Source organism: Populus nigra, chromosome 8, assembly GCF_951802175.1.
Source record: "Populus nigra chromosome 8, ddPopNigr1.1, whole genome shotgun sequence".
NCBI lineage: Eukaryota > Viridiplantae > Streptophyta > Magnoliopsida > Malpighiales > Salicaceae > Populus > Populus nigra.
This window is the reverse complement of record NC_084859.1, coordinates 5,247,726-5,259,482: the sequence shown is the minus strand read 5'-3', so window position 1 is coordinate 5,259,482 and position 11,757 is coordinate 5,247,726. Positions and strand designations below refer to the sequence as shown.

At 35.4% G+C, this 11,757-nt stretch overlaps 1 protein-coding gene across 1 annotated transcript; it reads right to left on the bottom strand.

Annotated features, from left to right (window-relative positions):
* Positions 1–7,758: 7,758 nt before the first annotated feature.
* LOC133702075 (pectin acetylesterase 11-like) lies at positions 7,759–10,770 on the bottom strand. The gene is made up of 13 exons (XM_062126266.1): positions 10,675–10,770; positions 10,423–10,551; positions 10,236–10,318; positions 9,949–10,078; positions 9,763–9,842; positions 9,588–9,674; positions 9,383–9,507; positions 9,213–9,273; positions 8,935–8,988; positions 8,776–8,853; positions 8,481–8,586; positions 8,202–8,350; positions 7,759–8,089 (listed from the first exon to the last, which is right to left on the bottom strand). Exons 1-13 carry the CDS (start codon positions 10,685–10,687, stop codon positions 7,979–7,981), a joined length of 1,206 nt encoding a protein of 401 aa, XP_061982250.1. The 5' UTR covers positions 10,688–10,770; the 3' UTR covers positions 7,759–7,978.
* Between the last annotated feature and the right edge of the window lie 987 nt (positions 10,771–11,757).

Genomic DNA, 11,757 nt, shown 5'->3' with positions numbered 1-11,757 from the left:
ACCATGTGGCAAATTGTTCATCTTGTAATTGAAAGATCTGGGATTCGATCAGCTGTGAGTTATTGGACAGTAAGTATTGTCGATGTTGCCTACAAGGTTGTTCTAAATTATATGAGTGTATGAGTGTATGGTATCACAAAACATAAATAGTACACTCTTGACAAAGTTTAAGTCGAACATCTACTTACTTAATAAAAGGTCTTAGCTCATCACAGTTAAATAGGACATAATTGTGTGCTTGTCTGAACTCTATTTCAGACAAATATCTTTCCTTCACGGCATTTTTAGGTGTGGGTCGTCCAGGATTGGAGAATATTGACAAGTTCCCACTTGAATGCACTTCACCACCATCATCATGTCGTGAAACACGGTTTATCCTCGTTCTCAAATGAGGTTCGAAATAGTATGAGATAAATGTTGAGATCTCCTCGACAATATATGCCTCACATATTGACGCCTCAACATGCGCCTTGTTCTTAACCTTTTTTTTAAGATTGAACAAGTACCTGCATATATATATATATATAATAAAAACATTTAATTATAAATGTCATATCAACTGTAATATCTAACCTCTCGAATGGATACATCCATCTGTACTGGACCGGTCCTCCAACTTTTACCTCAAACGGTAAATGTACGGGTAGATGCTCCATTGAGTCAAAAAATGATGGAGGGAATATCATCTCAAGTTTGCATATTGTCTCGACGATATTCTTTTCAAGCCTTTCAATGTGATCAACATTGAACTTGCTGGAGCATATGTCTCTAAAGAAATGACTCATCTCCATTAGTGCATCCCATATCCCCTTTGGCAACAAATCACGAAAAGCTAATAGGATGAGTGTTTGCATAAACACATGGTAGTCATGACTCTTCATTCCATATAATATGCATTCCTCCGTATTAACCAACCTTGATATGTTCGAGGCATGTCCATCGGGGAAACGCAGACTCTTAAGCCATTTGTAGACTAGTAGTTGTGCGTTTTTCTCTAGCACGAAGCTTGCTCTTGATTTTACGACCCGTGACCCATCACAAACCAACTCCTTATTTTTACGGTTACAGAACAGCGCTACATCCAATCTAGCCTTGATGTTGTCCTTTGTCTTTCCCTTCACATCCATGACGGTGTTGAAAATGTTCTCAAACATGTTCTTTTCAATGTGCATGACGTCAAGGTTATGGCGAAGAAGATTGGTCTTCCAATAAGGAAGCTCCCAAAAGATACTTCGTTTCACCCAATTATGGGTCAAACCAAAACCAGGAAACTTATGCTTACCTGATTGGAGACCAAACACAATTTCACCGTACTTTGACACAGCATCAAACAATTTTTCACCGGAAAGACGCGGGGGTGCAACATCATTTTCAACTCTGCCAACAAAGAAATCCTTTATGTTCTTTTTGTACCTGTGGTTATGTGGCAAGAAACGACGGTGACAGTCAAAAAAAAAAGCTTTACCCCCATTTGTTAGCGTGAATGCCTTGTTGTTCTCCATACAGTATGGACATGCTAGCTTTCCATACGTGCTCCAACCAGAAACCATTCCATAAGCTTGGAAATCATTGATAGTCCACATCAAAGTCGCTCTTATAACAAAATTTTGTTTCCTCGAGATGTCATAAGTCAAAGCTCCAGAGGACCACAACTGCGTCAACTCATCAATCAACGGACGAAGACAAACATCTATATTCCACCCCGGACTGCTCGGACCTGGTATGACCATAGATAAAAACATGAATTCCGGCCTCATACACATCCCCGGTGGCAAGTTATAAACTGTCAGTATGACCGGCCAACAAGAATAAGGAGCAGCAAATGACATGAATGGGTTGAATCCGTCTGTACACAACCCAAGACGCACGTTCCTTGATTCAGCTGAAAAGTGAGGATGCATATTGTTAAAGTGTTTCCAGGCTTCACCGTCAGAAAGATGAACCATTACTCCATCAACCGCATGATGTGATTGGTGCCATGTCATGTGCTCAACAGTCCTTGGTGACATGAATAACCTCTGCAGTCTAGGTGTGATTGGGAAGTATCTAAGTTTTTTATATGCCACGAGAGTCTTCCCTCTACCAGTTCTGGGTTTGTAACGGGAATGCCTGCATGTCATGCACTCGGTCATCTCAGCATTTTCAAAGTAGTATAACATGCAGAAGTTAGGGCATATATCAATTTTCTGGTATCCTAAACCGAGGGGTTTCATCATAGACTTAGCAGCATAGAAGTTCTCTTTCAGCCTGTTCCCTTCAGGTAAAATGCTTCTCGCCCATTCAATAATTTTGTCATAACCGGCCTCACTCAACACGTGATCTGACTTGATGGTGAACACCTGTGCTACGGCTGATAATTTACTGCGGTTTGTGCAGCCATTCCATAATGGTTCGTCAGAATCTCTCAACAGATCAAAAAACCTTGATGCATCTGCATTAGGTTCTTCTTCTACGATTGGACATTACCTTCACTCATTCTCATTGCATCCATAACCATATTCCTGTAAGGATTACTGTTCTCATTTCCAACTTCATGCATGTTGCTAGCACTAGAAGTTGACCCAGCCACCTGTTCTTCCATGCTCTCATCAGGAACAAATAGTTCTCCGTGAGCATACCAACACATGTAATCTTCCATGAACCCTTTGGTTAGAAGATGCATCATTACAACATCTTGATGCAGAAACTTTAATTTTTTACACTTCCTGCATGGACACCTAATATCGCCATCAGTAAAATTCCTCGGAATAGATGTTGCAAAATTAATAAAACCCTGGACACCGTTACAATAATCCATCCTCCGCAATCCTTGGGGTGAGTCCCGATACTTCCATGAATGATCATCCATGACTTCTATTGAACCTCTATAAAACATAACAAAAATATTGGTTTTCCCCGACATTATCCAACAAACTAAAACAACACTTATGTTAAATATTCATTATCAACTATCAACGTTCATACATACAAATTTATACATATATAAATTTACAGAAATCACAACTTCGAAATAGAATTGATAACAATTAAACAAAACTCGTTAAACAAGCTATTAATTATTTATTTCATCACAACGACACATTTAATTCGGTGTAATTCAAATAAAATTTCAATAAATTACAAACAAATATAATTTGATAAAATCTAAAACAAACTATAACAACTACAAAATTATACATTCATACTACAAGTTTCTTTGACAAATAACAATTAAACAAGCACAAACGTTAACAAAATACATATACTAAAACAATAAAATTCACAATTAAATATTAAAACTAAAAAGGATAGATTTACTTACAAAAAAATGATAAAATCTACAAGAAATGGATATTGTGACCACGTACAAGATATAAAAAACTTGAGTGCTTGTGTTGAGAATAGTGGAGAGTTGGGATGGGTGTTTGGTTGCAGTTTGGGAGGGGAGAGGTGGGATGGGAAAGAAGAAGAAGGAGAAACAAAGGCAGAGAGTGTTGGTAGATTGGGGATATATAATGGTTTTTCCGACGGCATCACCGACGGAATTAATCCGTCGGTGATTCCGTCGATGATGTCGTCGGTGAAGGTGTCACGTCACTGTACGAATATCTCAGTTTGAATCCCTCTGTACTTCCGTCGGTAAAATTGCCTGACGTCACCACGTCGTTGCATATTTCCAGACAAACTGTATACCCCGTCGGCGAAACCGTCGGTATATACCGACAAAAATATTCCGTCGGTATATACCGACGGTGTCGCCGACAGGTTTATTCCGTCGGTATATACCGACAGATTTTGAGACGGAATTATTTCCGTCAGTATATATTACCGACAAAAAAATTCCGTCGGTAATTCCGTTGGTTTTCTCTGGTTTTCTGGTAGTGGTTGTTTTAGATTTTTCCTAACGTAAAAAAAAAGATGTTTAGGCAATGATAACTTGACCAAACCCAGGTTAACTTAATCAATACGTAACTTGAGATATAAGATCAAGATAACTCCGTATAATAAAAGGCGAAGAAAAAATCACAAAGCTCAAGGCCTAAAATCCTAATGTCAAAGGATGAAACTGATAAAAAATCAATTTAAAAAAAGTAATGTTGAAGAAAAAAAATCCCGAGTAAATATGGGTTAACTTGATTAACTCGCAACCCATGATATGAGATTAGGAAAAAAATTAGATTTAAAAAAAAACTTAGCAAAAAATACAAAGTTAAATAAAAAAAATATTGAAAAAAAAACTCGACTGAACTTGACTAACTCGCACTTGAGATAACTTAATAGAAGAAAAAAAGAAAAAAAATACAAAGCTCAAGAGTTAATAACTTAATGCCAAAGAATGAAACCGAAAAGGAAATCAATTTCATAAAAAACAAATTAAAAAAAAAACTCGAGTTAACTCAACTAACCCACCATCTATAATATGAGATCGAGGTAAACTCATAAAAAGGAAAGTGAAGCAAATAACAAGACTCAGAACCTAATAATCCATCATTCAATGATAAAATTGAAATAAATTTCAATTTTTAATAAAGGACCTAAAAAAGACAAAACTTAAATCGGGCTAATATTTTAAACCAGTGACCTAGGACATAAGACCGAGATTAGTTTAGCAACACCAGGCATTGTTGTTGCCTCTGCTGATAGCAGCCACTAGTTGTGCGTGTAGCACAACCTAGCACACCAACCACACTGACAGATATACAACTTTTAAATCTTTTTTTTTTAATTTATAGCATATTCAAAAAAATCTAGGCAAATTTCACCAAAATAGTAGCCAAAAGGATTTTTTTTTTTTTTGAAAACCATGAGAAAAAATTACTTTTGGAAAAAATACTTTTTGAAAGTAAAATTAATTTATAATTATCTCCAATAACAATTCAAACATGCAATCAACAACCTTAATTGTCTAATAAAGGCTCTGATATTAGTGTTAGGTTTCTTGAAAGGCATACACGCAGAACAGATGGTAAATTTAAAATTTTTCAAGAGTCTCAAGGATCTATTTAGACATATCTAGAGTTTTTTAATGTTTATATGAAGATTACTTAAAGATTAGATGTTCTTTTATACTTCAAATAATTGCTTCAAGGTTAGGTTATCGCAAACCACAAGTTATTTAAATGTCTGACCTCTAACGGTAATCTACATGAATCACCAATAAGAAATCTTTTAAACCCTTTTAGAAGAGAGGGATTCATATACCTTTAAGTGTTAGCTCTTTTATTTTATGTTTAGATATTTATATACTGTACTCTACTCTCAGAAAATAAAAGACACAACTTTCTATTTATAGAGAAAGCTAAAAAACTTTATAAATAAAAAATATTAATTTTCCCATTAAATAATATCACATATATTGTTTTAGATTAATTTTAGAAATTTATTCAACCAAGTCATTTATTGTTTCTAGATCTAGAATTGTAATCCCCTGTGTTAATTATATTTTAGTCCTCAATTTCTAAAACTTATTTACAATCAAGTCACACTTGATTAATAATTGTCATTTTAATTTATAACCAATGGTTCTTATGTATGTGACCTATTAGGTTTCCTAATAAGTTGGTTGAAATATAAATCATAATCCTAAATAAAATAAGATTAAATAAATTAAATAATTTGATTTATTATCAATTCAACAATTGATTGACTTATATTTGAAGATCAAGTAAAATGTTTACCAACCTGTCATGATCCCTTAAATATTAAGAAATGTACAAGTGGTTTGACCTAACATTTTAGTGATCAGTTTCTCAATGTAATTATTAACTATCACTTAATCAAGAATGTTATGATTTAGACATCATAACATGGAGTATGTCTACTTTGTTAAATCATTTTAATTCTCAACACTATAATTAACAATTAGGGGAAAATAAAGCTCTTAAGGAAAGAAAAAAAAAACAAAAGCTTCGGAATTCAAATGGAGGAAAGAGGAAACAAAAAAGAAAAGAAAGAGAAAGAAAATTGGTCATCGACACTATTAATGGGAAATCCAGCCGCCACTTGCCATTTCTATTGGACATTACCACCGAGACGTTTTTAGAGACGCCAAGGAAGACAACTTTTGGATATTGGAGGACGTCGTATATGCCACTACAATATTGTGGGTCTGTCCACATGCGAGTGCGTGTTCTTCACGTACAAGCTTTTTTCCCCTTCCATTAATTTTGGTCTCTTATTGTATAAGAACCCATCAATCAATTCCAAATTTTAATCTACCTAGGTCCAAACCTTTTTCTTTTAATTAAGTCTCAAATTATCTAATAATTCTTCAATTTAAATCATAATTTCACCCATCTCAAAGCCCAATTAAGGTCCAACCAAGGAGAGAGAAAAAAACAAGGTGAAAAAAAGATAGTTGACTGATTGGGTTAGCATATTGTGATCATGCACATCACTCGAGTGCACGAGTTGACCAAGGATACTTCGATATGTTTTTATCTCAAATTATAACAAGAAAATATGTCATACTAATTTATTTGTGAAAGTTAACCCATGTTTTTATCTATCATCAAAGTTACATTTGGCTCGTCAAATCAACTTGATTATACTAGGCAAATCTACATTATGTTAATTTAAAACTTAGACTATGTAAACAATTAAATCGAGGAGGTTCAAGATTGATTTGCTAGGCCAGACTTATTGATAATGTCAAAGAGTTCCTCACTGCTTGCCTTTTTTTAGTGAAATTGAGTTTCACCTAGTTCATCTTTTACCATATATGAGATTATGACTAATGATTACAAAAGAAAAATCATAAAGACTTTAATAACACCTAATTTATGTCTAATCTAATTTTAAATTGATGTGACATATTTTTTTTGTTACCCAATCTAATTTTAAATTATAAAAACTTTACTAACACCTTTAATCTTTAAAAATGCACCTGATCTCAAAATCAAAATTCGATCATCGCTTCTAGCTCTGACCTTTCTAAACCTAATTTTTTTTACTTAGTTCTATTCAAAAGAACTTTAGAACATAGTTTTTGTGTTTTGCCCAGTTAGTTTGTTAGGTTTCGTTTATACACGGCCAAACGCACACTTCTACTCTCAAGTTCTATGAGTCCTCATGGGAAGGTTGTCATATGCAAGGTTAATGATTAGCATACTTGGACTCATGGCTGTATGGTGAGTTTTGGACAATCATCTAGGACACCAAATCCATTTTCAGTGGTCAGCATTTGCACCAAAATCACTTTTCTTGACAAGGCCTTTCCTCTGCTATCACTACAATCGGAGATGAGCTGCTAGAAACTGCTGGAGAGGTATATACTAACAGTGCTTCTAGCGTATTGCGGGTTCGAGTAAATCACACATACCCTTTATCCTAAGAAGCATAGGCTCATGCAGACCTAGAGAGTCTAAAAAACACATCTAGATCGGTTGTATTGATACCATCAGGCTCCGATCAGTAAAAAATAAAGTTATTGTCCCTTAGCTCCGTAGAGAAATAGGTTCCCTTCCAAAGACAAGACACGTGTTCTAAGTCATAAATTGAGAGATATAATAGAAATGATATCTTATACACTTGATTATAAGATCCATCAATACAGAAAATACATTAAAAATTTAAAATTATTTGAATTAAAAAAAATTTATGAAATGTTAGAAAAATAATGAATAGCAATCGATATATGTTTTCTTCTAAATAATAGTGCTTTGAATTAAGACTTTTTTATATAAATTACTATTAAAACCAAACAATAAGCGATAGCTTAATCTTTAAAAAATTATTTAAAACTGAAAAAAAATCAACAATTCTAAATCTAACACAATCTTAGAAACTCCCGATAATTTTATTTTACTATTTGACTCAATCACTTTATAATAATGATTACATGAATAATGACTCTTTTTCGAACAAGTATTACATAAATAATGACAGAACTCCAAGAAGCAGTACGTACTCTAAATCAGCTTGCTGTATAGCTTATAAACTCGACTCATGAGAGTGGCATGTTTCTTAATGACAATAAATATACACTAGGCGACTGCTCTCATGATTCGGAATCAATACTGACGCAAGTAGGGTTGCAAGGGTAAGCGCAGTCGATTTTTTCGAAGGCACTTCGGTCGTAGAACCAATCTCCAACTGCCTTTCCGATTTTCTGCAGTCAAAAAGCCATGCATACACACACCAAGGATCAGTAAAAATGCAGTAGTAATCAATGTAGGGTGGGGAAAAACAGCGAAGGAAATTGAAGTTATGACAGTCATTACCACATTGCCCACCAAGGGGGATTTATCGGCTAACCAAGTAGATACCGACCCAGATTGGCAGTGAGCGTAGCAAGAATTTATCCACAGTCCTCTCGATGAAGAGCTGCCGAGTCCAATATTCACTGCTTTTAGGAATTGTGTCCTGTAATCTGAAAATTAAACTTTTTGTTGGTCACCAAGCTGATAAACTTAACTTCACTTCCCCATCACGAACAAAGAACTTCCCTAAAACCTCCCAAATTTGGTCATTAATAAAGGAGCATAAGTTTTCGAAATTACTCTGCACAGTTTGGAGTTGAGTAGCCGAGCACTTTTTCAAGTCAAGCTTGCAGTTCTTCCATTCTTTTTTGGAATCAACAGCGGTTGGTGCAAGGATGTTCTTTATCTGAATGAATATGAAAAGGATGGAAGATTAGAGAAAATACAAGGAAAAATGTAAAAAGTCAAAACAAATCAAGCTGCAATTCTGCCCATTTTCATTTCCTGTTCTTATGAGAAAGACTTAACAAAAGAAGAGGATAGTCAAACGATAAGAGAGTGTTGTCGATAACATTTCTCAGAAAATTTTGCTAACCTGCCAGGAATCATAGGCTGAGTTGATTATAAAAAGTGGCGTTCGCATGGTCTGTGCCACATATTGTGGGAAGAAACACTGCAAAAACAAGTATTGGTGAGGCCGAAGAAGACATGGTGAAGAGTAGTACTAAGTCAATATCAGAATAGTCTTCCTTACCAATTCTGGTCTCGTTTTTGAAGTGCATGTTGCAGGCAAATTCTTTGCTGATCCCTGCAGAAAAGATAGAGAAACAGAATCAAAAGATGTTGCAACGACTAAAGTGCAAATTCCAGTAAATCAAATTCACAAGTTAGCAACAAGAGAAGGAAAAGAAATCGAGTTTCTCCTTGGGATGGGCTTTCTTTCTGGTATGATGGACTTAAGTACAATCACGTTATAACAAGGTCAGAAACTGGGAATAAGATAAGAACAATTATCAAAAGATAGAGAGTTACATGGGTTTTAACAACTTGACCGAAGAAGGATTCAATTCGAGACCCTCCAGAGATGTCTGTTCTGTTAAGAAAATAACGATAACAATGATGGTGATGGTGATGATTTAGAAAAGTTATGGCAATTAAACAAAGGGAGATAGATTCGATCGGTCCTTATTATATGAGCTTACCCATGGATAAAATAACCAGCATCAGAAACACATTTTACTCTAGCACTTGCAGGCAGGAGAGATTGGAATTTATCACAATGCAAAATAGCAGCCAATCCACCAGCAGAGCATCCAGAAAGAATAGCCTGTCATTTACAAGTCCCAACAGGTTAAAAGATTAAAATGAAGGTAAATAAGTTGTAGCAGTCATTAAAGGGAGTCATACATTTCGAGCATTTCTCATTCCTTTCGCCAATAGATCATCAATGACAGCCTGCCAAATCCTTTCTCCCCTGAAGTAAAGCTTAGTTTTCTGGTCCAGCAAAACAGATACAGCAACTTCAGAATTCTTAAACTATAAGAAAATCTTTCAAGTTCCGAGGAAACTTCAAGTAGCTTACCGGATCAACAGCTTCCACATCACCAGTAAATGATGAACCATCACAGTATCTGATCTTGATTCTATTCCAGTTATAAAAATCTGAGCCATTCAAACAGAGCTCAATTACTCTACCGAACACCTTGAAAAGAATGGCTCCTAAACAAATCGATAACAAAACCTAAAACCAGTAAATGTTTAATCCTACCAGGATTAGCTGCTTGCTTGCTGCCTAGTATGCCAGAGAACCCCATTGTCTTCTCCATTTTCAATGATGAACCCTTGTAAGTGTCCCTACGAGAAACACAAGACTCAACACTCTCACACCATCCTCCTCCCTGGACCCCCGGATCACCAGAAGAAATGTTATGAGCAGATCAAATCCATCCAACTATCGTTATTGAACATCTGACTACTATATTTAATCAAGTGTATTCAGTTATTACTCCACGGTATAGCTGGCAAGAAAGCAGCTCAAGGACAAGAAGAACTAACCTCCATGTGAACCAACCAATTGTTAATCCCAGAACCAGATCCTTTCTCAAAGTGGTATCCTGGTGGACTCCCATCTAAGCAAACTGCAAGGTATACCACAGTGACAACAGATTAGGAAAGAGTTAATAACCTATACTGTATATTTATTAGCACAAATTAAATCAGCTAACAAGCAACGGCTGCTCACCAGCTCCTCTCGCAACAGCAGCCTGGACAATAGTCATGGGAATGCTAGCTCCTTCTGTCCTGAGCAATGTCAGTATGTAAACAATAAGACACAGCCACTTGCCTAAACTTGAACCATCCATACTGCTTGCTGTAAGAAACAATGTGATTTAAAAGAAAGAATCAATACTGAAACAAAAGGGAGGATATTGATACTTAAGAGAGAAGGATAGAAACCCGGGACAATATATAAAGGGAAGAGAAGTTCCCTCACAGTCACAGTACATGTGCAGGAGCAGGAGAGCTGGGGTCACAAAAGGAGCGGTGTAGATTCACAGAACTTTCCCCTCAAGACCATCATTGCCACCTGTAAGAGATAATGTGGGCAGCTGTAAGCAAGGAATTGTGCGTTCGGTAATGCTATGGCACTTGCATGCTTTTTTAAAATTAAAAAAAAAACACTTGATAGGAAAAACAATAATTCAACATTTGTTAAATATATATATATATATATATATATATATATAAAACAACTTGGGGGGAGCTTCCCCAAATAACAGAGATTAAATCTAGGGGCTAAAAAGATTGTCTTCCAACAATTCTTAATTCGATTTGCTTCCAAACCATTAATTTGACAGAATTACTGGTATTTTTGTGGTAGATTTCCAAATGGCTGTCAAACAATGGATGGCGATTGTCTCTTTTCATGAACAATTATATGCTATATCATCGAAGTCATTAGTTTTGATTCTTTCTGCTTGTCGTCTGTAGGTGGCTACCCCATCCTTCCTTTTGAATTATTGCTAGCATTTTGTTTTTGCTGTGTTGGTGTGAGTCTAGTCTTATTTTAAAAATTATTTTTTTATTTTTAAAAATTATTTTTAATTTTCATATATTAAAATGATTTGAAAATATTAAAAAATATTAATTTAAAAAAAATATGTTTTTTAAAACACCTTCAAACCACAAAATCAATCTCCGAACAAACTAATGTTCATGATTGCCAGCTGTCGGCGAAGTCTAATAGTTAGATTAGATCCTTTGTCATTATTATAAGCTCCTACGCCTGTCGGTGGTCCTCATAGGAGGCTACCTACTAGCCTCTGCTTTTGCTAATCTGTTCTGTTCTCCCACCTCCTTCCTTTCCTGGGTTATAATTCCCACCTTATCCCTAGGGTTTATCAGCAAACATGGATGTTTAGACGCCACTGCTCGATCTTTTACATTTCGCTGTCAACTTACCATCAAATTTTCTCTATTTGAACATCATTTTCTTCAAGCCTTTGCATCCTTCTAGGTCAAAAGTAAAGAGTAATTCACGAGAAGAAAGATCAGTATAGAAAAGTCATCGATGCTG